Consider the following 27,931-nt stretch of genomic DNA (forward strand, 5'->3'; position numbering starts at 1 on the left):
ATCGACCACTTCAGACACAGCCATGCATTTTTTAATCACTACTCAAGTTCTTCCAGCAGGCTTGTTCCATCAAAGTTGGCATGAGGCGTGCTCACAACTCTTTTACTTCTCAAAAACCAATGCATTCCGTAGTCTGTAGACATCCCGAACATGTCCCAAACACGTTTCTTGTTCCGAGAGCTCTCTTCCTCCACGACTGGCCTTCTGGAGCAAAGCCGCCACACATCACTCAGTGCCACAAAAAAGGGGAGGTTTCAAGTTCCTTATTTCTTCACCTCCGCAGTATTTACAGGCAAGTCTGTACCCATCACGCGTGCGCCCCTGTACTTGTACGCTCAACACCTGTGTCATTCTTGGCGGCGAATTCAGTGCCCCTGACACCACCACGTTCACAATGCACACGCTGCATCCACAACTGGCTCTCGACAAGCTGCACAACAACAGTGCTGCACAGGTTCTTTACACTACAGCAAGGTCTCCATATGCAACTTCTGGCGTCGCTGGATTGATGTTTGCTGCAAGGACTCAAAGTTTAATGATTCACTCACTGAATTCACGCCGAATTCAGTGCATTCAGTACAAAGCACATACTGGGGGCACAAACAGTTCTTCAAAAAGCTGCATGACAACATTGCTGCATAGCTTCTACACCACCGTGGTGTCTTCATACGCAGCTTCTGGCGTCACTGAAACGGAGTTCACTGCAATGACACAAAACAGCCACAGCCCGTCATGGCGCGCACACAACAGAGGATGCCGAGGTCCTTCACACCAGATGGCGCAGGGATGGGGGGAGGAGGGAAGAAGGCTTCAGGCCTTCCGGTGGGCGTAGTACATCTCCAGCGGCTTGTTCACTTTCCAGTACTTTTCGTTGACCTGGTCGAGCGTCATGTTGCCCGCCAGCGGGGTGAACTGGCCCGGAGTGACGGCGATGTAGATGGTGAAGGGGGCCACACTGCGAGGCGCCGACGCGTCCTGCTCAAACTTGTCCAGGGCCAGCCGCATCGCCAGGTACTTGGACAGGTGGTCCACTGCACAGGACCGCACATCAGTGCACAGCGTTATAATACGTACAGCAAAGAATTAGAGAACTGAACTATGAACACTAACTTGGACCAGGATAAGGTTTGGTTCATTGGGGTTTAACGTCCGAAAGCAACTCAGGCCATGAGGGACGCCGTAGTGGAGGGCTCCGGAAATTTAGACCACCTGGGGTTCTTTAACGTGCACTGACAACGCACAGTACACGGGCCTCCAGAATTTCGGCTCCATCGAAATTCGACCGCTGTGGCCGGGATCGACCCAGTGTTTTTCGGGCCACCAGCCAAGCGCCGTAACCACTAAGTCACCGCGGCGGGTCCCTGGCTAAGGTGATGAGCTGGCTGGTTCATGTAACAAACTAAAACAGCAACTAAGGAGAACGACGCAGAAATAAATAAATACACCAACTTAGTCATTTCTTTCTTTGTCACATGTTTCAAAGCTGTTTTCACGTACTATTCAAGTGAATCCTATTGAAGACATGCACCGATTCGTGGCTGATGTCATCAGATTTTGTAGCCTTTTCTGTGACGGTTTCTCCTTTACCATACAGACTAATATATGCCCAATGTTTGTTGAAGCCCTACCACTACATTCAAAAGGACTATAGACACCTAATTTTTGTTGCATGTTCTCTTCTTTCCAGTGATCTGTTAGACATTAGAACACATGGATCACCACGTGGTATTCGCCTACAACTGGTAAAAAATTTATAACTGAGTTCTCTCATGCTGTTTCAGTTTCATGAAATGAATGATGGCTGTGACACGTAGCTAACTTTAGGTCACTTGAGGGAAAAAACTTGAATATATATGCTGATATGTAGTTCTAATTTACTGCAACACTTAAATGAGCCTGCTTTAAGAGCTGGAACAACAAAAAGCTATGTAACGGCAGTTATATTACATTTTTTTCATGTCTCATGTGACCTAAAGGTCAGCTATGTCATAGCCACCATCCGGCTGATGAAACAGAAACAGAAATTCAATTATAAATTATTTAGCTGCCATCGGTGAATATCAAGCAGTGATCCATGCATATTAATGTAAAATGCGCCATTCGAAAAAAGAAAACACGCACAAAAATATTTGGTGTCTATAGTGCTTTAACCAAAAGAAAAAAAGTTCCATTCATAAGTAAAGAGCAGTAAGTGACAAAGCAGTAACCATGACAGAGCAGAGCGAGACAGTTTTGCTTATCCCTACCACTTCACTAAGTGCTGATAAGCAATACAGTAGACTCCCGTTAAGGGGGGACACTGGTCTTGAAAAAAATTTTTTATTAATGAAGTCACAGTTAAGAAATCTTCAGGGCATATGTATTTTTGTGTGCCGATTCTAAATATGTCATTTAATTTCATGTAAAACAATTCCTTGAGCACTTATGCACTTTTTATACTAGTATTTTGCAGAGAGTTTTGAAGAAAATTTGCAGCGGGAAATTCGCTGAAATGTATGCCATTGGGTTCTCTTGACACCAAGGAATACAATAAGGGTGAAATTGTCTTCCTGCCTATCATAGAACTTAAGTTATAGAGTTTTGAAGTTGTCGCTTCAGAAATGAGAAGGAAAATGTGTGTTCCTGTGTGTGAAGTGGCAGCTTCAGTACCCTATTACTCAAGTTCTATGAGAGCCAGGATAATAATTTTACCCTTATTGTATTCTTTGGTGTCAAGAGAACCCAATGGCATACTTTTCAGCGAGTTTCCTGCAGCAAATTTTCCTCAAAACTCTCCGCAAAATACTTGCATAAGATGTGCATAAGTGCTCAAGGAATTGCTTTACATGAAATTAAATGATATATCTAGAATCAGTGCACAAAAATACATGTGCCCTGAAAATTTTATAACTATGACTAAATTAATAAAATTTTATTTTGAAGACCAGTGTCCCCCCTTAAGACAAACTCGGTCAACACGAATCCTTGGATAAGATGACCAAGTGAAACCATTCGGTTGGTTTCCGACAGGACTTAACGTAAAAAAAAAAATCCGCCTAAGACGGACTGTTGTGCATGTCCTTCGCTTAAGACAAACTTCTGAAGCAACTGCGAACCATGGTGACCCCACGTAAAGGCATACACGGGGCATCCATACTTCACCAAAGAAAGAAATTACCGTAAAAACCCGCGTATAATACGAGGTTTTTTTCCCATAATTAGCGTCCTAAATTTCCGCCTCATACTATTTGCGGATCCAAACAAAAATTTCGAAGTTGCTCGAAGTTTTGGTTTCGTTTTTGCGGCGTGGCTACGGCTTAGCTTCGTTACTCTTGACAAACGACGTCACGACGTCATTTCTTTGTTGTTGGGTGCGCCGGGGGGTCGCGGTGTGCCGTGCACCTGTTGACAACGCACGTGCTCGCATGTAAGGCACGCTTCGTGAAGTGGATATTGTTTTAGGGAGCACGATGTCACAGTCTCGAAAACAGTACTCGGCTACTTTCAAGCGATTTTAGCTGCGGAGAACATCGGCAACGGTGTGGCCGGGAGGCAGTTTGGTGTCGTCGAAGGAAGCATTCGTGGATGGCCACAACAGAAAGAAGCCCTTTTCGCGTGCAGCGTAACGCGACGAAGCTTTCTCGGCCGCTTGATGGTTGTGTAAACAAACTGTTCAAGGACGCAGTCAAGCGGTGCTACGCAGAGTGGATGCGCTCAGGTGAGCCTGCAGTGACGCAAACCGGGAGGCTGAAGCGGGCTTAAGAAGTGCGGCATCTCGAACGCCCTCGATGGCACGGAAGATGAGTACATTTGGGATGATTTGTCGGACAAAGAAATGTCCGAAGAAAGCGCTACTGAAGAAGAAAGTGATTGAAGTGAAGTGCGGAATGCGATTTGAATAAATGTCTTCTATGAGCTTGTGTTACTCGTATCATACGCGGGTGAAACTTTTTTTCCCCATTTCGCGTCTCTAAAACTTAGCCTCGTATTATATTCGGGTTCGTATTATACGCAGGTTTTTACGGTTATATAAAATGCTTCTATGCAAGAACTAGAACCCCTACAAGATGGCTTCCGCGCACCTTCGCGCAAAGCTGCGGTGAAGCCGTCTTGTGAGAACGCGTTTCCTCGGGGGAAAGCTCCCTTGCCAGTGCCGAAAAGGTAGGGCACCATCGCACCTATGCTGGTGCAGATTTCAGCATTGTGCGCGCATCGTGCAGTGAGCATTGCCCCTAGAGATAAAAAGGCGCGTATGCTTGAAGTGCACCCGCTCATTGACTTGAGGCTTAAAAACTCCATAGCCACATTTTAAACAGATGCAGCGTAGCAACATGCATTATCGCAGTGCAGAGACGGCCAGATATCGTCACGACGTGTCTGCTCGTAGTGCTGGTAACAGCTATGCTACAGGAGGAGCAGGATGGAAAGAAAAAATTACAAGAAAACACAAAAGATACAGTGAGAAAAAAAAAGATGGGGGTAAAAAACTACACCAATGCAATTTTCAAGTGAGATAACCAAGCTTATTTCATGCATAGTGCAATAACTGCTCTATTTACAACTACCCTCTCTCTGAAAGGCTATTATATTATATTCATTGCTTTTTCATTTAACATACATTTGGTCACACACCTTTTTAGGGGAAATTCTGATAAGACGAACAAATTTTCTCATCTCTTCAAGTTGGTCTTAAAGGGAGTCTACTTGTAACGTCAGTCTCTTGGCATGCACCATTTTGAGATAGTTTTACCTATATCTCGTGCTTGTTTTCAGTGGCTGATATACCTGAATATTTTGGAAATTTTCATCCATAAAAATATTACTGACTGCATTAAAACCTAGCAGCTGCTAGCAGCTGATGGCATGGCCGAAATTGCACACCAAGCAATTTAGGTAATTCTAGTGAAAACTCGTGGTTTTGGCGGTGAAAATAGCTAAATAGTTTTCCAGAGTTTGTGAAGTGGCAAAGCCAACTTTGGGGAGAAAAAAACAGGCCTACCGCTGTGCATGAACCCAATGGTGCGTGACACCGCTATGGGTCAGATCTGCACTTTTTCTAGCCACCTCGAGAGTTTTAACAGGGTTGTTATTAAATTTCCCCAATGATTTCCAGCTGTTTTTTCTTTTTATAGGTGAAAGGAGAAGGATCAATGTCACCCAAACAGTCAAAAATACAAAAATTTTTTAAAAATGACAATTGCCGCTTTTTGACCCGCATCTCCCCTTTGAAATGCTCAAGCAAGCAGAAAATTTGCGGATCTTGATTCGATCAGTATGTTTGGTTTTTATGAGCGTTAGCTACTACTACTTATGTTCGTCAACAACGTGTCTATCTGTAATGAAGGTCGAATTGACCAAAACTGTAACCACATTACCACACTATATCACATAGGAAAAGTAGGCACGTAGCACCTCAACTGATAGCTTACTTTCGATCCATTATATATGTGCCATTACAGCAGTCATCATGTGTCAGTACAAATGTTTGCTCCAAAATTATCTGCAGTAAACTACTGTTCAACTGAAATTCACTTTAACAACAAAAAAAGAAAACACTATTCATAACAAGCCTACTGCTTACATCTGTGAACTGCTTCCCCGTGCACACAATTCACAGCCGATGTAACAACTTGAACTTTTCATTCTCAGTAAAAATTTATTCTTTAGCTCTCTGAGGGACCCTTTGCAGCTATGTTGATGTTTCCTCGGCAGAAGAAGACTGGTTTACTGCTGGAAAAATTGTATTTACAAAGGAGTTCTTTTCCCTCTGCACTTAATTTAGTCTGGAGATATCAACAATGAGGACTGTGATCACGAAATTGAACAGAATGGCATTAATGGGGATTAAAGGTAGATCACTCCGTATGGTCAGTACAATCTGGTATGATAATCCAAAGGAAGGTACTTGAACATTCTAGTCCTTACATTTTCAAATTTGGCAGTGCTGATGACATCATGGTCCTCTTGGTAAATCAGGGAATTTCGTAACGGAGAAACCTGGTGGTTTTCACAAGACGGCAGCCTAAATGCGATCGCGTTAAAAGCTGTACTGATGCTATCGCAGTTCGTACGCGAGTTGTCAACACAGGCCGACTTCACTCCGTCCTCGGCCATGCTTCACAGAGAGGCACTGCAACGCACAGCCCCCGAAAATGGCAGAGGGCGCCACTGGGCTGTGCTCACTCACCGGTGGCGTTTGCGGTGGTCTTGATGTAGCGCACCTGGGCGCTCGAGTCCTCCAGCATCATCTGTGGCTGTGGCTTGAACACAAGCTCGATCTCACTGTTGAGGGCGGCGTCGGCATCCTCCGCATCCGTCTCCTCCGTCTCGCCCCCGGCAGACTCCGTGTCGTTGGAGCATGCTGCAGCCTGAGGGGCAAACTCTCAGGGCTTGCACTGACTTGTTGGCACTCAATGAAGCACTCGCCGTGAGAATCCTCAATCAATACACCCCTCTATAAAGAAGGTCTTCCCAAGCCAAACAACCGGTGCATTTTCCAACGTAGAAGTCGCATTTTCTTTGAATTTTTTTTTGGTGCATCTCGTACCTCGGTGCAACTAGAAAAATAACGTGCCACTGTGCAGCAACTTATGCTGTGCCCAGTAACTATGCTTGAGAAGAAAATCTACAGGTAAAAGTGGAAAACACAGTTATCCTTAAAATGTTATCTTATGAGTAAAATCGCGTCATCTCACCCCAACCGGACTGACTGCGTGCGTGCTTTACACCGCTGCTACACCCAGTCCAAATTTATCCTTGAAAGCCTGATTACGTAGCTGCACCCGTTTCGTTTTGCACAAGTCATGCGTTGTTCTTGCCCAACATGGCGTTGCCCGCGAGGCGAAGGGGCTATGGTGCGAAATTCAAGCTGTGCGTCGTTCAATTATGCTGCAGAGTGAAAACCGGGTAGTTCTATATGAGCAAAAAAATTATCCGGGACTGAAAGCACGGGCCGACGAAACAATAAAGGCAGACCATGGAGAGAATTTTTAATTTTCAGTGATTCTGCATCATGCTGTAATTTCAGGATGCTTCTTTCACAAATTTTTAAATTTTCTTTCAAATTTTCCAGAATGAGACTGGTTGCTGTGATGGTGGTAACCATTTAAGTTTTTCTTCCTCCACCTTGCTAAAACCTCGACAACAGGACTGCAGTATCAGACACAGATACAAGGGTCCATGAATCCCTTCAGACAGCTTTACACATGCCAACAACACAAGTTGTGTCGCTATACTGCTGTCATGTACTAATGCACGTGAACGTACACTCTCTCATATGAAAATTTTGTTTCTCCAACAATCCGTCCATTGCAACTGGCAGCAGTTATTGTGCAAATTGTACACTATTCATAAAAATTACATTGTTGGAAGCAAGTCGTATCAAACTACCTTCTTCCAATGGAATGCCGAAATACAGAAAAGCCCTGCTGACTCGACAGATGCCTACTGTTTGTGACACAGCAGAAAGCACATGTCATTTCCCTGATGTCTGATTCCACTAACTGGACCGGCAGTTCACACTGTTAAGCCAAGTCAACCAAAAACAGTTTGCCTTATAACCAGCTGAAATTCTTTAAACAGTGGTTTAAAATGATACGAACTGGGTGTTTCAGCGAAAACCGCTAATTTTCAAGATGAGGATTTTGAGGTGTGAAGCTGTTTTTTCCGGCATAGTCATACCAGCATTGTTAATAACCGTACCAGTTTTGAGAATTTCAAAAATGCGATTACCCTTGGTAACTGTGACTCAACAAATTTTGGTCATCTTGTACGCCATTCGAAAATTGCGAGGCTGTGCAACATGGCACATTACACACCCCTCTGTAACAGCATTTCAACCTGTTTATAAGCAGGAGTCGAACTAACCAACAATCTGCACCTGCAAGCTAAACTGAAATACAGGCTGCCCACCAGGCAGCAGCAGCAACAACAAGTTTACATGGGTGTGGCATATGAAATAAACTGGGTGTATGAAATAAACTGCAGTGTTGTTTATTTTTACAACTTTGTTTTGTTCCACACAAAATATTTTCTATCACATTTATATTGCCTTCTACCAAGGTCCCAAACAGCCAATGCACTTAAAATTACTGCACGCTGACTTGGAAAATCTATACGTAAGGGCACCTTGTGGTAACCTGCCTTATGGAAACATTGAGCTAATCATATAGGCAAACAAATTCTTGTCAGTGTTTGTAAGAGTTTGTGTATGGTACAAGAGATCACAGCTAGAGCTGGTGCATGGCGGAATGCTTGTAAGCCAACATGTATGCCATACACCAAGTGTTTGGAAAGCTTAAATTAAGGGGTCTAACATTCAAAGCAACAATGGGCTATGAGGGACGTCATAGTGGAGGTCTCCGGATCAATTTCGACCCCCCGGGGTTCTTTAATGTGCACCGACATCGCACAGCACACCACAGCCTTTTGCGTTTCGTCCGCATCAAAGCACGGCAGCCGTGGCCGGGATTTGTTGCTACTGTGTGCATAAGGATTGTAATCAAGTCTGCAAGCGCTCATTCAAGTACTTGTCACCAGTGATCACCTTCTTCATTGCAAAGTTCATAAATTTGTGAATATTATTATATGCCCTTGCAATTAGGGATGCTTTAGAGAAGGCTCTATTAAGGGGGAAAGTAGTTGCCACAACTTTATTCACATAAAAAAATGTTACAAGTGGAAAGAACATTCAACGACCATCAGACGTGCAAAAATGGCAGTGTTTACACGAAGTAAACTATTCATGGATGCTGACGGTACGTTCTAGCAACATGAACACTGTTCATGAGCTGGCAATGCCCGGCTCCAACTGGTACTTCTCTGAGGTTGATGAGTAAATGGGGGCTTTCCCTAGACAAACATGATGACAAAAGTTCCACGCTCGATAAAGCCAACTTGCTTGAAACCATTATTTTTTCCCAGCCAGTAAGTGCAAACACTTATGATTATTTAACACCGCCGTATTCAAATGGCAAGTGCACTAACACTTGAAGTGCCACTGCCAACTGCCCTTATAGGAACCATTGCACTCTGGCATCAACTGCCCTTAGAGGAACTATTGCTGTCTGGCACGAGTATCGCAGAAACTTCCAGCAACTGATGACAGATGGCGCTAGCACCACTCCTAGTGCCAAAACAATGCAGTATTGATAATACTAGTGCCCTCTACCTGCTGCGTCTTGGGCCTCTTGCGTGGCTGTGAGGAGCCGACGCTGCTCGTGCTGCTCTGTGTGGTGGCATCGCTGCAGCTTCCGGGGGTGGGCGTCTGCCGGAGAGGTTGTTGCTGTTGTTGTTGTTGCTGCTGCTGTTGTTGTAGCTGCTGTTGTTGCTGTGGCTGTGGCTGCTGTTGCTGCTGCTGTTGTTGTTGCTGCTGCTGTTGCACCGTACTACTGGCCGTTGGTGCAGACGCTGCCGAGAAAGAGGTGGGCATGGTCGGTGTGGCAGCGCTCGCCACCTGGTGGCCACTGTTGGCAGTGCCGCCACCGGAGGACGGCACAGATACGCAAGCAGTGGCGGTTGCCACCGCAGCAGGGGTTGCAGGCCCGCTGCTGCCGCCGCCATTGTTCTCGTCGGTGCCGTGCTTGCGCACACGCTGATTCCGGTTCAGGGCCTGCGCGTGCCGCCGTGAGCAGCAGAAAGACAGTATGCACTCACCGTTGGATTGGCTTAGACAGCGCACAAATGCCGTGAAAGAGAAAGTGCGATGGAAGACACATGCAAGGAAGACAAAAGGAAACTAGCACTAGCTGAAAAAGTGATACACCTGACAGTAGAAGGCACAACCTACAGTGCACTCTCGCAAATAACCAGTGCCCGTTGTGTGTGCATCTGTCAAGGTGGAAATTACCAAAACCGGTTGGGAGCCTGTTCTCCGCCAGGTAGTTACATGCAGTGATCGAACGTTCCGCCTGTGCTACCTTGGACGATGAACAGCTGGACGCCCCCACTCCAGCTCTTTTGTGCTCTGTGCAGTGTGCGTGTGTTTGTACTGTGTTCTACCAGACCTTCACGCGTGTACGACCTGTATATATTTATATTTATCATGTACATATGTAAACAGATTTATTGTCAGTGTACCCCCCCCCCCCCCCCCCGTCCTTCCTGCTATCCCCTTCCCTCTTTCTTTTCACTTCTTCACTCTGCCTGCTGTCCTTTATTTCCGCTGCCCCAGCTCAGGTGCTTCCAGCAGCGATGGCAGATGCCGAGGTAGAAAAAAATTCTTTACCTTTACCTTTTTTAGTACTATGAGATTGTTGACATTGAGCATGTGCGCTGTTTTTTCATGTGTGTTTTCATGTGTGTATATTATGACATGCTTCTTCATAATAAAAAATCAGTTGTAAGTTCAGCGCTGTGTGTGTCTTGTCTCCTTCTTGGTCTGTGTGTGTTTGCGCTGTTGAACCATCACTATGAATCTACACCAACTAGCCCAATCTGCAGTTCTTCTAAAATTCTTTTACCTTCCATATTCAATGCAAAATAAAAAACCCACTACCACGAAGTCAAACCGCACTGACACGCTGACTGATTCTTTTTTTGGTCATTACTCCTAGAAAGCTACTCCCCCTCGTCACCCAGCACCATGCTGCACTGCAACTGCGGCGGCAGGTATGTGGCCCCCGAGGCTCACCCTACCCACCTGCATGCGCATGCCCTCCTCGATGCTGTGTGCCAGGGCCTGCGAGTGCTGCCGGTTGAGCTTGGCCAGCACCCGCTCCTGGTGGGCCTCGTACTCGTCCCGGCTCGGGTAGATCTTGGCAATCAGCATGTCGAAGTTGGGGTCCGCCCGCAGGGAGCGCTTGGACACCAGCTTCTTGCGGCACGTCGGGCACTCCTGCACACAGGGGGGGGGCAGCAAATGACGGCTCTGTCGAGCCCATAGCCACTAAACGCTTACTCACGGTCGCTGAACTGCGTACTTGTGAGCAACTGAACCAACATCTACAATGATATGGTTTGGTTTATTTGGGGTTTAACGTCCCAAAGCAACTTAGGCTATGAGGGACGCCGTAGTGAAAGGTCTCCGGAAATTTCTGCACTGACATCGCACAGTAGACGGGCCTCTAGAATTTCGCCTCCATCGAAATTCGGCTGCTGCGGCCGGAATCGAACCCGCGTCTTTCGGGTCAGCAGCTGAGGACCATAACCACCGAGTCACCGCGACGTGGCTACAATGATATGAATTTCACACTGACACATTTCGTTTTACTGCGATAGTAGGTTACTGACAGCTGCGCACTAGAATTTGAATGTTTTATCATCAAAGCTTGTAATATTCTTCACATAATACGTTTATTACAAACTGCACATAATTCACTGTTATCACCGAGCTTTACATTTGGTCTTATTTCTGGGAGCTATGCACCACCTCACATGTTCCTTGCAACACCATGAAAGGTAGAGACCTCCTCAGCCAATCAGGAGAACATGTCAAACATGTCGTCTGCTTGCGGCGCGCACAGGTATGGTTAGAAAAGAGCCTAACACTTTACGTGCCATAAGCGCATGCACGCTTACGTATGCTAAATGCAAGCATTTTTGCGGGATGTTGCGCCATCTGCCACATTCTAATTTTGAGTTTAATGTGCGCAAACAGAGACGTAACCATAAGCTCAGCCCAGCGACACCATTTGGTTCTTAGACCGGGAACCATTTTTGTAAACAAACACTCTCTTCCTAGGAATAGAAGTGGCAGAATCTTCACTCTATAGTCGGATACAACTTAAGTCTGCAGTGAAGCTCCGCCCGCATTCAGCCTCCGCGCACAGAGTTCCTCCACGACGAAAAAGTCCTCTGTTTAGCCATTTCTTGTTACCTAAACAAGGAGCTTATCACAAGAAAAAAAAGTATGAGCTCTAGACTTTTGATACGTGGATTGTTTGATTAGTCAAACATTAAAAAGCTGATTTTGTTTACTGTTGCGATAGGCCAGTGGAGTAATACAGGACGCCGCGTACCACAGCCCAGTGTTAGCAACTGCTGTTTTTTAAAAGTTGTATAAGACTATAAATAAAAAATAAAGCATACTTATCGCTCATATGTTTTGTTACAGATGAGACGAAGCAAAAGCTCACTGGATTAATTAGGATTAGTCAACGTGCTGAAAACAGCATTAAAAATGACGAATTCAGTCTGAGGCGAGGGATCCTGCTTCAAAGGGGGCCGTCAGTTTGGAAACAACACTTGAACGTACACCAGAGTCATGTGGACTAAACTCGGGAAATTGTGTACCACGGAAATCTGAACTAGTTAGTTCATGTTCGAAGCTTTTGCCAGAGCAAAAACAGCAGCACACCGTCAGTAATCATCCATGATTGTGAATTGTCATATTTGGACTCATAGCAGTATCTTTTTTATGCTTTTCGCGGGAAGGGTGGTGCATGCGTTTCTGGTTGTCACGAAAGAGTATAATACACATGTATGTTTCAATAAACTTTCAGCTGCTAGTAGTGCTTGTCCTTCGGTCTCTTCTTGTTCTCTGTCCCCTGTCCAAGCGCTGGTAGTACTGCAAGGAATTACTGAGATGTAGTACAGTGTCTCCCAGTGAGTAATGAGACGTCTGATGACCCAAACCCTGTCACAGCCTTACTTAGGGCTACTGGTATTTGTGAATAAGTAATGAATACCCGTACCCCGAAAACTTGCCTTCACCATAAAACCACACCTTCAATATTGCGCAGAGGGATGGGGGGGAACTGCTGAGCGTAGAGGGCACCACCACAACATTACACGACATGTACGAGCACCCACACCACTGAAATCCCTCATGGAAACAACACTGCAAACACACAATCACCACAGAATGACTAGGTCTGCAGGAAAAGCATTCTCAAGTTCAGAGGGTATAAAGTCTAGGGCAAAAAAATGTGGACATACACAGACATGGAGCAACACAAGCTTTAGACGTTAGCGGTATTATCTCACATGACTGAAGCTGCACTCCTTAACAGCAAATCTGTGCTAAGGCTCCAGGCACTTGCAGTTATATACTTACCATGCTTTTGTTACCGTTGCACTGCCTAAACTAGGACCACAGTTAAAAGAAAAAAAGAATGCCTTTCAAACTCCACGGATTGCACACTTTTGCAAACAGGCAATATGCAGTGGTGGAACTGGCAACTGGCTTCTTGTAGCAGCTTTTGTAGCAGAAGAAATCGCAGTTTGTAGCAGCAATTTTAAGTTTTGTAGCAGGAAAAATGGCATTTTGTAGCAGAATTCGAGCTTTTGTAGCACAAAAAAAAAAGCTTCGTACCAAAATTCCATGCCAAAAAACAGTTATTTTAAATAAAGAAGCTTTGTTGTATTTCTGGAACAGGCATTTGCTCAGACGTTTTTAGCAACCACAGCCATGCAAGAGCAAGCTTCAATCCCAAATGCAGTTTAAAGTGCTTGGTTCCTTAAAAAGAGCCCAAAATAAGCAGAACAGGAGGTTCTCCTAAAAACACTGCCGTTTTTATTCAAAAGAGCGACATAACGAAATGCTCAACAGAACTATAAAAAATGATACCGTTCTTAAAACAAACTTTCAGGTACTATTTCTTCCCTTTTCTTGATCACTCCAGCTTAGACAGTGCCGCTGCGAGCTTTTCCTGTCCATTCTTCAGAAGGGCTTGTCCACTCTCAACGTCTGCAAAATGTTTAGACTTGACACCTTTTGTGAAAAGCAGCTCAGCATTGGTGATCATATTCCTGGCCAGTCTGATCTCTTCTTGTACCTTCTCTACATTCTGACCTCTTTTCTGGGTGTCTTTGTCCTGTACAGTGGTGAGCAGCCTTGTCTAGAGCGCTTGAGCAGTGCGCACTTGGTAACAAAAACCGAAATTAGAGAGCAGCCCCTCATTACAGGGCAAAGTTTTCGTGCCTGCTTTGTTTACGAGGCTATCTGGCGCTACTCCCGTGCAAGCGTTGCAGCTGGACACTAGAGGCTGCCACAAAATCTGGATTTGTTTGCAAGGAAGTGCACCGCCCGAGCGCTCTAGACAAGGCTGCTCACCACTGTATACATCACAGCCTTGTTTCGCTTGTTTTGCACGGGTCTCTTCTCCTGCATCCGCCTCCAACCGTTGCAGCTGACGCTTCCGCGATCCTTTCACCGCTCTGATTAATCCTTGGTCATAGGAATGGCAGCTGGATTTTCTGCCCGATATAAGTTAGTCATAAGTTTTTTTGCCTTTCAGCTTTGACAAAGACATCGAAGACGTGAAGTGTCCATCCACAAAGGCAGTGCGCTGACAGTGGTCCCTTTGTTCACCTTCGGTTGCAAAGCAGCGATGGCGATGTGGCTCCCGGCAGATGCGTTGCCGGAAGTGTTGCCAGCAGACATAAGTTTTGGTTTCACGGAAATGTGTTTCGGTTTCGTTCTCGGCAGAGTTATTGGAGTTATTCAGAGATATTTCGGCGCAGGCGTGGCGCAAAAGTAGGCAAAAAACCGATTTTGTAGCAGCATGTAGCAGGATTTCCCATTTGGCGCAATTTGGCGCAATTGGCGCAGCAGTTCCACCACTGAATATGGTACCTCGGCATTACAAAATGAACAGCGAACAATGCTGCGTTTGAAAGATAAAGCTTCCTAAAAGATGCATTTAGGAATGCCGCATAGCAGGGGAAGGCAGAAGGTCAACAGGGTGAATGAGATAAGTCTGTGGCGATAGGCTAGCCGCACCTTGCACAGAACCAGGTTAATTGACAGAGGCCTGATCTGGTGACAATACCAGGCTGCTGTGAGCCACGTTTCGGTGAATACGGTTAACTTTGGACAACAAAAACTAAAGAACTACCAAGTACTGCTCAAAGAAAGTTTGTACACTAAATGAAATTCGATGTGTTCTGTTAATTAGACGGAAAGCTATTGAGCCACTAGTATGCGCCATTTTTGTCATTCATTACCTTTTTTATAATGCCGGCTCTAAATAATTATTCACTGGAGCTCAAAACTGCTAGTAACATACAGAGGTTAAAATTTCACTAAAACGCTGCAGGAGCAGCTTTTTCTTAGTGCAGTAGTTTTTTTTTCATAAAACAAAACAACGCAAGCAGGCAAGGTGAACAAATGCACGTTTATGCACTTTTTTTGCTCACTGCACTCGTACGAACTATTATTGCTATAAAAAAAACACACCACTGAAACATAAATACATTTATCCTTCTAATGAGATAAAACTTGTTCTTCTATCATAAGCGGAAGGACAATCGCGATCGCGCATAGGGAGAAATGGCCACTGGCCGCGAAAGCATGGGACCCCAATCTTAAAGGGACCCCGAAATGATTTTGATGGGCATATTCTAGTGCAACAGATCCGTAGAGGTGGTCTTTGCAGGTATTTGAGTCAAATTTGAAAGCTCTGCATAGACCCTATAATTTAGAAATACTTTTTAAACATCAGTGCTCGCTGCCCCTGCAACCCATAGGGCGACACACCTCACCCCGCGTCCCCTACCCCGATGACGTCAGTGGGCAAACGGGGGGGGGGGGGGGGGGGGGGGGGGGACGCCTGACTCCCTCCTTTATCCCTTCCTTTAAGGCGCGGTTCCAGTGCCCACCGAGATACAGCGGAATGGACAGCTTGCAAAATTGCGGCAAAGCTGACCTACAGGAAGATGTTTTCCAACCAAGAAGAATGCAAGATTGCGGTTTTTGGTTGGAAAATTGTAGAGGGCGCTCGTTATTCTGCAAGTTGTCCATTTCCTTTCCTCAAAAACCAATTTTCAACGTGGGGAGGGCAACTCTCCCGCCCGCATTTCGAGGGAGTTGTCTCCTCTCTGGACTGTCGAAAACCGGTTCCGCTACCGCTTCCACCGCGCTAGCGCGAGGTGTTCACGGCAGTGCCCACGAAGCCCTCTTCCTGCACACTGCTTCCAGGAATTCATTCAGATACCTTGACTTTTTTTTTGTCAGTGCAGCAGAGGCTAGGCAGGAAAGGAATGGAAACTGTTTTTTTTTTTTTGTCCCTGGCGGGGAAGTGGGCTGATCGTTGTTCGGGCTAGGTACTTGTGAGGAGGGGTGAAGGAGGTAGGTTCGAGAGAAAGTGCGGGGTCGCTAGGCCACCCCCCCCCCCCCCCCTCCAAGGAAGGGAGACAAATGCCCGCGGCACCCGGATTTCAATGCAGGAAGTACCACATACACATACAACTGTTAGTTCTGGCGTTCTGGGAACATGTAGAGGAGGAGGAGGGGGGCTTCACTTCCGCTCTTTCAACCTCATTTCGCACACACTTTCATCCCTTCCATCAAGGCACAGTTCTGGTGTACACCCCAAGTGGCTGCATTCTTTTCCCAGAACCAGCTATATTCACCTGACCCCCTGCTCCAAAACGGTTCCTGTCTTCAATAGGGCTGGTACAAGTGCATGCCCCCTCTTCCTTCTATCGATCACCCTTTCCTTTAATTTTCCGCTTCAGGTTTCCATGGCAGATGTCGCGGCTTGCAACATCTTTTCCTTATTTCAAGAAATGCTTCGGCGCGGCAGACAAGGACAAAAATCTTTTCCTTCCATTGTTATTCTACAAATAAAGAGCCACAAATAATCCTCCACAGACGGTTGAATGCGGTGGCTTTGACTGCTCTATCCGCGCATTTCTTTTAGCCGCCAGCGGTGACTCGCCACTCCACTGCTACCAACCACTGCCTGCTATTCAGTCACACGGTCCGCTCTCTATGCATCGCTTTGTAAGGGAATTTTCGAAAAAAATGCAAGGGAACATGGATGGATAGGAGCGCCCCCTTTGAAACGGGGTGGTGGCAATTGCCACCATGCTCAGCTTTTCTTTCTTTATTTTTTGTTTACTGTGTTGGCAATTCTCATTAAGATTCGCCATCATATTTGCCTACGGTTTCGTACAATTCTAACCTTATGCCACATCTCTGCTTTTCAGCCACCAATCCTCCAAACGCTCTTTGCTAACTTCCACTGCAGATTTATTTACGTGACCATTGTTATCTTTAAACCCTAGGGCCTCAGGAAGAGTGACTGTGCCTGCATCGACATCCGGACGGATACCATCACACTTGAGTATGAGGTGTTCAATTGTTTCTACATATCTACCATATACAGCACATGTGTCATCATCATCGTTAATTTTTTTTTTTGTAGAGGCGCGTTCCAAGACACCCTGACCTAGCTCCAAAGAGTAGGGCACTGCCTCTCGAGGTATCATAGAAAAATTCTTTCCTGATCTGCCTTTTTCAGTATCGATGTAGTTCTACACTATGCTTCTTTTCCATTGAATTAATCCAATTTTTAACTTCCGCCCGGCAACATAACATAAGCCTAGAGTTACTGTAGCATATACAGTAACTCTACATAAGACCGGCAATTAGCGCTGTCTGGCGGCGGCTGCAGGGTGCGCTACTGGAATCAGGTCCATCCAGCGTTATGAGTGTGAACAAGATGAAAATGTAAAATACTTAATTCGCACAGCGTGTGTATAAATAATAAAAAAAAACTGGCGAGGAAAGTTTGCTAATTTTTCCACCACCCAGAAGATTTTTTCTTGAAATTTGTGTTTAGCACTTGTTGAAGTGTAAACGTGGAATTTTTAATTGTCCCGAAAGACGCGGGTTCGATCCCGGCAGCGGCGGCCGAATTTCGATGGAGGCGAAATTCTGGAGGCTCGTGTACTGTGCGATGACAGTGCACGTTAGAGAACACCACGTGGTGGAAATTTCCAGAGCACTTAACTACGGCGTCCTCATTGCCAGAGTCGCTTTGGGAAGTTAAATGCCAATAAACTAACTTATCACTGCGTTACAACTGCTTAACGCCAGAATCATGAACGTGTGGACTTCGCCAGTGCGGTGAGAGCTCTGCGAACACCTGTTTCGCATGCATCAGTGCTTGGTCCGGTCCCTAGGTACCTCTCCAAAAAGACGGACATGTCGGCTCTCTAAGGGGGTGTAGCGCAGGTCGCTAATGTCTCTTATTACAACGCTGAGTATGCAGAGAAAGCTGTGCTGTGGAAACCGCTACGAAATGCTCTCACCCTGATTTTCATTATTCATGGGCTTTGTCAATTTTTATTGGACTGATTTTTTTTTTTTCAATTGATTTCCTTGGGGGTATTCTTCCGCGAGAGAAATACTTTGAGGGGGAAAAAGGGGAAGTTTTGAGCTAAGAACTGGGAAAAGCCAACTGACCAATACGGCAACACTGTTCGGCATATTTACTCTCGCATAAGACCAGCGTAAGCTTGGACATTTGCGCGCGAGCGGCGCGAACTTGATTACTTCTGTATTTTGTAAATAGTGTACAAAGCTCTCCCCTGTCCTTTCTTGCTATCCATCCCCTCTATACTTCTCCTCACTATCATTTCCCTTCCGGCGGCTGCAGCTCGGGTGTTTAAGATATTAGACAGCAATTGCCGCGGCCGGCAAGTCTTTTTCTTCTTCACTTTATTATTACAATTATTAAATAAACCACTACCACCACAACTAAAAGACCAGCACAGTATGCGCCCTTTTACCCTTTCATTGCACCTCTCGAACAGCTTGGTGAAAAACCCGTCCCCAAGGCAGTCGGCAACTCGGCGGCCGAACACAGCCTGTCGAGCAAAGCGCGTGTCTCCCGAGTCTCCACTAGTTTGCCTGCGCATTTCTGCAGAAACGAACGCTCATTGTCACTTGCGAAGCTGTCCTGCGAACCGATTTGTCGACGAAACGCCGTCCCGGAACGCTGCAAAAGACATCCGCATCGTACTCAGTAGCGGCGGCGCCAATTAGGGACAAAAGGGCGCAACAGGGAAGACTGGTTTCTTCCCGCGTGCAGCAGCGCCTATGATGGGGACAGTAAAGTTGTTGCCGGTGGTGTTGGTCCGGTGGTTTCCAGCAACTGGATGCACCGCTTGAAGGGCTTCTCGATGAAGTGACTTCCAGGCGAAGCGATTCACGGAGAAACGAAGAACTTTTATGCAGGCTATTTACAGATGGGTACAAGATTCAGTACGGTCGAACTATCCGCGGCCGGCCTAGCCGACCGCCTTCACAGAGGCGAGGGACACCACGTCCCAACAGTCGAACTGGCGCGCCTTGCACCAGCTCTCAACGGCCGCTACTCCGCGCTCGGCCCGACCGAGCGCCTGACAGCTACGAGTAGCTAGAGCCAAAAAGCCCTCGGGCGCGGGTCTCTTCACGAGTTCACCCCGATCCTGCGCCCCTTTCCACACGCCAAATTTGAACTGTGTTACAGCTTCCCGCCTGACATCAGTTTTAACGAATGGGAAAGCTCAGAACTGATGTCAGGGTTTTTCCCTCACCCCGAAATTCCTCCCTACGTGGCTGCTGCGCAATCCTCCGCCAAGTGGACCGGAGGCGCGCCAGACGTGTGGGGCCAACGGACACTTTCAGCTCCTAACCGTGCTGGCCTAGTATACCGCCCGTCGCGTAACGCGACGAAACCGAGACCGTTCTCGCTTGTTTATGGCCGGCGGCTTCTTCCCCTGGGAGGCAGGATTCCGGGAAGATGGGGGACAGGAGCCCAAGGTCGGTGTCGGCAGAGAGCCCCGCCATCTGGAGTGGCAAGGGAAAACGCAAGAACGAACGGGGAGACCAACCGAAGAGCATGAGCGTTCGAGCCGCTCCTCCCCTTCCAACGGCACGCACTAAAACAAAACAAACAAAACGGGGCGCGCAGCCTAGTCCACTCTCCTCTCGCGGAATGTTCGTAACACATGTACAAAAAGAGGCGGCAGCGTGCCGAACCCTACACCTTCCCCCCAAGACTCGGCTAATCTATTAAGAGATAAGCCGAGGCAACAAACAACAAAAAGGGTTCGGCAAGTATAGCAGTTCAGTACATCGGCACGAGCAAGCCACAGGAGCCTGTGAACCAGCATGCCGCGACATTTCGTCAGACACTTCACAGATACATGCTGCAGCGTCCACTAAACAAACACGCACAGAAAGCTAACACTTTCGCTGGGTTGGATCAGGGTGTGTCTCTTAAGTCCAACGAGTCTGTGTGCACTGTTCCCCGGTCCAGTTTCTCAGCGGTCACTGCGGGACGTCAGCCAGTGTACTATTCCAACAAGCGTTGGGGATCCTAGACAAGGCATCCGCGTTACCGTGGTCGACTCCCCTGCGATGCTCAATGTTAACATTGTAGCGTTGGAGCGCCAGAGCCCAGCGCGTAAGCTTTGCACTTTGGGGCACGCTGCTCGTAAGAAATGAGAGCGGATTGTGGTCAGTGATGACAGTCACGGCGGCGGCAAACACCCACGTCTCAAACTTTTTTAGTGCCCAGATTACCCCGAATGCCCCCCTTTCGATTGCAGCCCATCACATTTGCGAGGGTGTAAATTTGTGACTGGCGAAGGCTATCGGCGTCTCAGTGCCGTTGTCAGAAAGCTGCGCCAAACAGGCACCAGCCGCTACTGCTGACGCGTCTGTGAAAAGCAGATACGGCTTCCGTGGGTCCGGAGTGGTCAGTGCAACCGCCTCGCATAGAGCCTTTTTGAGGGCTTTGAAGGCTCTGTCGGCGTCATCTGGCCATGGTATTTTATTCGGCACGCCCTTGCCCGTTAGGCGTGTTAGTGGCAGAGCGATTTCTGCAAAATTCGGAACATAGCTACGGTAGTAGCCACATAGCCCTAGGCAGCTCCTCAATTCTTTCTTGGTCTTAGGGACTTGAATGCCTTCAATAGCCTCAATTTTCTCCTTGGCTGGGCCATGCTGGCCTGAACCGACAACATGCCCCAGGTAGCGGATTGAGGGCAGTGCTATTTGGCACTTTTCCCAGCTAGCATGCAGGCCCACCTCCTCCAAAGTGGAAAACACACGGTGCAGATGACGGATGTGCGATTCGAGCGATGGGCTGAACACGGCGATATCGTCTAGATAGGCGCAAGCGTATTCTTCCTGCCCGGCTAGTAACTGGTTCATGTTCCTTTGGAACGTAGCCGCCGCGTTCTTAAGACCGAAAGGCATCACCCGCCAGGCAAATTGACCTAGGTGCGAGATGAAGGCGGTCGGAAGCTGAGAATCCTCAGCGAGCGGCACCTGCCAATAGCCGCGCCTGAGGTCCAGAAGGGTTATGAACCTCGCGGCTCCGACTCGCATGATCAGCTCCTGGGGGCAACCCATAGGAAATGCGTCCGTCTCGGTCACCGCATTCAGCGCTCGATAGTCTATGCAAAGACGTACGGACCCGCCCTTTTTCGGAACACACACGATCGGGTGTGCAAAAGGGCTTTTGCATGGGTAGATGAGGCCTTGTTCGAGGAGTTCATCAATCTGCCTCGTTACTTCGTCTTTTAAAGCCTCTGGGATCCTATAAGGGTGCCCTCGCTTTGGATTTGCCCCCTCCGCGAGTTTTATGCTGTGCTCGCCCACGCGTGCGATAGATGGTTCATTCCGAAACAATGCCTGGTGCTGCTCGAACGTGGCGTGCACCAGCGCCGCGGCATCCCTGTCTAAGTGGCTTGTTCTATCAGGCTTAAGAACTACACAGTCCTCCAGGAGGTTCTGTGCGCGCGGGGTGTATTCGACTTCTCCGAAGTCGCAATCGTCATGAAATATGACGCTCACCGAACCCACCTTGCCGACGTAGGGGCGTAGCTTATTTGCATGTACTAGCATGCGGCGACCGTCACTCATCTGTACGTAGTACGAGTGCTCGCGGTACCTTTTTGTCACCACCCCCGGCCCCAGCCACTTTGGGTACATTTTCCCTGGCCTCTTTTCGTCGAAGACGAGGACCGCCTCGCCTTCGCGAAAGATTTTCACCATTGCATGCTTGTTGTAGTGTGACGAGTACGCCTCCTGCTGTTTTCTAGTCGTTAGCTCTGCGGTGTCGGCCGCGATCTCGAGCTGTGCTTTCAGCTTCTTCAGGTACTCGGCCGGGGCGCTCGCCAGTTCCCCGGGTACTTCAATATCTCCCACCCAGCTTTGCTTTAGGATACCTAGTGGTCCTACTGGGTCTCGGCCGTAAAGCATTCGGAAGGGCGACACGCCAGTGGTGTCGTGCGGCACCTCTCGATAGGCCCAAAGAAGAAAAGGGATGAACTTGTCCCAGTTTTTCGGTTCCTTTTCAATTACGTGTGAGAGCATGGTTTTAAAGACTCTGTTCCACCTCTCCACCGACCCATTGCTTTCCGGATGATTTGGAGCGGAAAAGCGTGGGGTACAGCCGAGCCTTCCAAGAAATTCCTTCGTAAGTGCGGCTGTAAAATTGGTGCCGCAGTCTGAGCACACTACCTCGGGAACACCCGTCCGGCTAAACACCGAAAGCAGCGCATCGCAGGTTGCCCTGGCGGACAAAGACCTAAGGCAGACTACTTCTGGCCAACGCGTGCACAGATCTATTATGCAAAGCGCGTATCTATGTCCTCGGCCAGACGATGGCTCGATCGGACCTATGACATCTATGTTCACTTTCTGGAAAGGAAACTTCGGGCGAGTGAGAGGCGTTATCGGTACCCTATCAGTTCGCCGGCGGTCTGAACGCACTTGACAGCCATGGCAGCTGTCACAGTGATTGCGAATATCCGACTCCATGCCCGGCCAGTAGAAACTGTACTTGAGGCGAGCTTTAGTCTTGCGAAAGCCCAGGTGTCCCCCCCAATAGGACTCATGTGCTAGGCTTAGTGCGGCCTCGCGCCGTAATCTTGGCAGCACTAGCTGCTGTACCCCCTGGCCTAGCACCTGGTCTTTATGATACAAAACTCCGTCTACGACTGACATGCCCGCCTTTCCCTGCTTAGCGTTCTGCCAGGCCTCACGCAGTGTCTCGTCCTCACGCTGCTCAACCCGAAACTTCTGTGCTCCGCCAAGCTCAGCCGTGCTATCCGTCTGTGATTGCTCTCCTTCATTTCTGTCAAGGGTCTGCTCGGGCAGGATTTCGTCCTCGAACGTCAAAACTGACTCGGCTCCCGCGTCTGGCCCTGGCTCATCCGGTCTGTCTTCACCCGGCGGCGACAGAGTTCCGACCGCCTGCACGAGACCCTCGCTGTCCGATTTGCGCGTGTCGTGCAGCTGTTCCCATGCGTCTGCCGAGATCAGGCAATCGGCGTGCGTGAGCTTGTCGGTGAGCGCACACGTCACCGGTGTCGCATCATCCACATTTTCAATTAAGGAAGCACCACGATACAGCTTCAACGGAACAACTGCCAGCTTCGCCTCTACTTTTTCTCCGAAGGCGGAGATGAGATCGATTGTCCCATGTGGGGATACAAACTCTTCAGGTACAAGGCTTTCGCGCACTACGGTGATATCTGCGCCGGTGTCCACAATGGCGCTGAAAACTGCCTCCCGACAGCTGATTTTAACGTCCCTGAGAGTTGGACGCGTGGTCTCCGAGGCATGGGTGGACACGCGTGCCGTTAACCTATCCTCGCGCGGCGGACGCTCTCGTTTGTCAGCTGGGTTCTCACGATCAAATGGGCAGTTCGCAACAATGTGCCGCCAGCTTCCGCATCGGAAACAGCCACCCGATCGCGATTCCTTTCTCTTTTCTCCTCCTGGCCTGACTGCAGCCCTTACGTCTCCTCGTTCTGCCCCAGGCTTCTGAGCAGGTGGGGCCTCAGACCTCGGTTTTGGCCGGCTATCAAAACCCTTAAAGCTGTCGGCTTTCCTCTGTGCGCTTCCCTTCCCGGCGGCTTCCTCGTACGTCTGTAGCAATGCGGCTATCTCATCCGCGTTCAGCCATTTCTCACCCTCGCGCAGCTTGACATATTTCCGTGCTTCTTCTGAAAGCCCCTCTTTGAGCTGGTCGGCGACCAGAAGCTTCAGAAGTCCGTCAAAAGTCGACACGCCCCGAGATTTTAAATAAAAATTTAAATAACTCTGGACGCGTGTGACAAAACCCTTCCAAGTCTCTTCGCGCCTCTTGGTGGCCCCTGAAAACCGCCTTTGGTACTCTGCGGCTGAAAGTTTTAACTCGTCTAGGACCACCGTCTTCAACTTATCGTAGTCCCTGTGCTGTTCTGCGGTGAACCGAGTCGATAAGTAAGTCACCCGCTCGGCCAGCACTGGGAACACAAGCTGCGCCCAGTGTTCCTTCGGAACGTTGTAAGCCCTGAGCGAGCATTCCACTGATTCAAACCAGACGGGCACTTCACCGTCTGCAGGCAATTTGGGAAACGCGCCGGCGAGCAGCTTAGCGTACTGTCTCAACCGTTCGTCTTCGGAAGGCGCAGCATTCTGGCTTCGAGCACGAATGATTTGCATTTCAAGCTCCAAGGCTTTTATCTTTTTTTCGTACAATTCCAGCTCTTTATCAATGTTTTGGCTACGCCGTGGCCTCGACACCTCATTGATGCCCTTGTCACCACCGTCCCTACTGTCACCACTGTCACTATCGCTGTTCATTGTGGATGCCTTGTCAGGGTTAAGATGCCCAAATCGGGTTATCATTAACTACGCCCGCCGTAGTCAAACAGTGACCGCCAAGAAAAAGGAACCAGGGAACTCACTCGGAGCTGCTCGCAGTGTCCTCTTTTCGGGCAAGAATGGAGTCGACCTCTTGAGGTGCCGATTGAAGCCGCTAGCTGCTGCCGTTGCTCGGGGATGCCACTTGGCGTCCGCTGAAGGTCGTGTCCGCTTCAATTTCCCAATTGCCGCCGCTGAAGGCCTTGTCTTCGGCGTTTCACGCCCGATGCTCCTCGCACCTTCGTACCCTTAGCCTGTCGTCCACTCGGTATCTCGCCTTGGATACCGAACTTCGTCCTCTCCTGGGGGCCGCTGCAGTGCACCAGTACTGTCGACTGCGCCAGTAAAGTTGTTGCCGGTGGTGTTGGTCCGGTGGTTTCCAGCAACTGGATGCACCGCTTGAAGGGCTTCTCGATGAAGTGACTTCCAGGCGAAGCGATTCACGGAGAAACGAAGAACTTTTATGCAGGCTATTTACAGATGGGTACAAGATTCAGTACGGTCGAACTATCCGCGGCCGGCCTAGCCGACCGCCTTCACAGAGGCGAGGGACACCACGTCCCAACAGTCGAACTGGCGCGCCTTGCACCAGCTCTCAACGGCCGCTACTCCGCGCTCGGCCCGACCGAGCGCCTGACAGCTACGAGTAGCTAGAGCCAAAAAGCCCTCGGGCGCGGGTCTCTTCACGAGTTCACCCCGATCCTGCGCCCCTTTCCACACGCCAAATTTGAACTGTGTTACAGCTTCCCGCCTGACATCAGTTTTAACGAATGGGAAAGCTCAGAACTGATGTCAGGGTTTTTCCCTCACCCCGAAATTCCTCCCTACGTGGCTGCGCAATCCTCCGCCAAGTGGACCGGAGGCGCGCCAGACGTGTGGGGCCAACGGACACTTTCAGCTCCTAACCGTGCTGGCCTAGTATACCGCCCGTCGCGTAACGCGACGAAACCGAGACCGTTCTCGCTTGTTTATGGCCGGCGGCTTCTTCCCCTGGGAGGCAGGATTCCGGGAAGATGGGGGACAGGAGCCCAAGGTCGGTGTCGGCAGAGAGCCCCGCCATCTGGAGTGGCAAGGGAAAACGCAAGAACGAACGGGGAGACCAACCGAAGAGCATGAGCGTTCGAGCCGCTCCTCCCCTTCCAACGGCACGCACTAAAACAAAACAAACAAAACGGGGCGCGCAGCCTAGTCCACTCTCCTCTCGCGGAATGTTCGTAACACATGTACAAAAAGAGGCGGCAGCGTGCCGAACCCTACAGGGACATAGGGGGATAGGCGGGGGGGAGTGCGCAGGGCAACAACGCCCCTCCCGCCAGTTAGTCATTCTATTCCAAAAGCCCCTAAATGCCCTTTCCCGGTTTCGTGGAATACTGTGCGCGCTAACCCTGTCCTCAGTAGAGGCCCTTTGTTATGGTGTCAAATTTGACAGTTCGGCCACGGAGTCTCAAGAAACGAACGCACACACACTAGACACACAAGAATGTGAAGCTCAGTCCGTCCTCGAGGCTCGGAGAAAACCACCCGTGCACACAATACCCCCCTCCAAGCAAGCTTGCTGCATGGCATCTCGACGCGCTCATACACACATACAGCGCTCACCACATCCGGATTCCTCTACTGACGCGCACGACATTACACACCTGCAAGCAGCACGATGAAAAGCAGCCGCTTACAACGGCTCGAGGAGATTAGAAAAAAATGTCGCTGTGTAATGAGCGTGCATGGCTACACCAGGAATTTTAAAAATGTGCGCGCAGAATTTGAAAGCAGAGTTGAATACTTTCTGCGAAAGACGCTAAAATAGAGAAATGAATAACACCAAGGTCGCAGTCTCCACAAAAATTCAGCAAACTGCATACCTGCACAACTATGCCATTAAGTCGCTTTTCATAACGACATCTTATTTATGCAAAGTGACGTTTTGGTCCCATCAATATCAGATGAATCTAAATGGCTCAAGCTTGCATTAACGAATGACAATACACACTACGTTTTCCAACGTTCCTGGCTTCATCTAAAATAAAGCTGGTGTATTTCAGCTGCTGCTCTTTGATTTTTATCACGCTTATCACCGACGCCAAATGACTCATGACGACAATACATAGCTGGGCTATTTGACGGAGATTCGACAGGATAAGATATCAGCGCGTTCACAGAACGTGCCTGCGTCCCGAGTCGACGAATGTCAACACAGTATCTTCAGCACGGTTTTCTTACCAGCTGACAAACAATGCAGGAACAGAAATGTGCCCAAGGCGGCGCAGGTCGAAACGCACAAACCAAACCGGCGCTCTTCAACAGGCAGAACCCCCAAAGAATGACGTGTTCCGGAAGTTCCGAGTTCCTACTGCAATGTACTCTAAATTAACTAACAGCGCTCGCGTGAGATATGGGAAGCACTAATGATAAAGAAGAAATAATCGACAATCTGTTTCCCAAGGAAAATCGCATTTCTACATCGTCTGATATGTCACACGCACCCTGCCGCTAGATTTTGCTGATACACTTATGAATTTTTTGTTGCTGCTTGTTTACACTTGTTTTGTTGCTCTTTGTGGCTTCCCATTTGAGACCTGTTAGCAGCCGAGCTGGGCACGTGCCATTCCCCTGTCATGCCGCGTTGCGCACCTTTTGGAATTTTTTAGTTGTTCTTGGCTTGTCAGACCATCTATGTTCCTGAGCTTCTTGGAATAAAACCAGATGATAGCTCTCGTGGCGTCTCCTCACTGTGTCCCGTCCTTGCGCTGTTTCAAATATGATCGGTTACCAACGAGCCCAATTCGCACACTTGTGAAGCTAGCAGAGGTAAGTGAACACCGGGGACTTCCACAATTTCGCAAAGGGCTTTCACAGAGAGAGTTTTCGTAAGGGGGGACCCACGGCGAATCACTCGCGCTTTTTCCATCTCCGCGTCTGAGCGCATGCGGCGCGCGTTCCTACCGCACCGCCGTTCGTCGGAAGCATCGTTCAGCCGTCACATGGTTAACAGCAAAGCCGGTGCGGTAATTTTATCCCACAGCTGAGCTGCGGAGGAGACGGCTGGCCCACGGTCGATTGTTTACAGCGAACCACGCGCGCTCCGCGACGGAGGAGGCCCTGGGGACGCCAGGAGCTCTCCCACCAAGAGACAGGGCTTGCAGCGCCGGTACCGAATGGTGGACGCTCACCTTGTTGCCGCTGCGCAACGCTGTGATGATGCACTCCTGGCAGAATCGGTGCAAGCACTCTTTGGTTGTCATGGTGTTCTTGAGCATGTCCAGACAGATGGGGCACATGAGCTCACTGTGAAGACTGCGCGGCGACACGGCGATCTCGGTGTTGTCCGTGATCACCTCCTGCGGCGTCCGGTGGAGCTCGTACAGGCTCAGCTCCCAGGTCCGATTCGTCGTTTGGGTGTCCGACGACGACATCTTGGATGCTGGATGCGCCGCTCACCCACCTCCCGTCCACACGGCTGCCGATGTATTTTTGTTTCGAGACCGCTACAAACTAGTACTTACACTGCAACCGTTGCCACTGCTGTCCGCGGCCACTGTTTTCTCTACATGCGGACTGGTACGCTTGCCGCTTGGGGACGCTGCGGCTGACTGCGGC

At 48.8% G+C, this 27,931-nt stretch overlaps 2 protein-coding genes across 2 annotated transcripts; both read right to left on the reverse strand.

The window, feature by feature from the left end:
- Nucleotides 1–9: 9 nt before the first annotated feature.
- Sce (E3 ubiquitin-protein ligase Sce) lies at nucleotides 10–27,902 on the reverse strand. Its single transcript, XM_089586962.1, has 5 exons — nucleotides 27,505–27,902; nucleotides 10,619–10,813; nucleotides 9,149–9,589; nucleotides 6,167–6,347; nucleotides 10–1,031 (listed from the first exon to the last, which is right to left on the reverse strand). Exons 1-5 carry the CDS (start codon nucleotides 27,745–27,747, stop codon nucleotides 811–813), a joined length of 1,281 nt encoding a protein of 426 aa, XP_089443088.1. The 5' UTR covers nucleotides 27,748–27,902; the 3' UTR covers nucleotides 10–810.
- Nucleotides 20,249–25,537, reverse strand: LOC149347267 (uncharacterized). The gene has a single exon (XM_089586025.1). The coding sequence runs from the start codon at nucleotides 24,320–24,322 to the stop codon at nucleotides 20,249–20,251; it is 4,074 nt and encodes a 1,357-aa protein (XP_089442151.1). The 5' UTR covers nucleotides 24,323–25,537.
- Nucleotides 27,903–27,931: the final 29 nt, after the last annotated feature.

Source organism: Amblyomma mixtum, chromosome 4 (genome assembly GCF_055824585.1).
Source record: "Amblyomma mixtum isolate Tamu chromosome 4, ASM5582458v1, whole genome shotgun sequence".
Classification (NCBI taxonomy): domain Eukaryota; kingdom Metazoa; phylum Arthropoda; class Arachnida; order Ixodida; family Ixodidae; genus Amblyomma; species Amblyomma mixtum.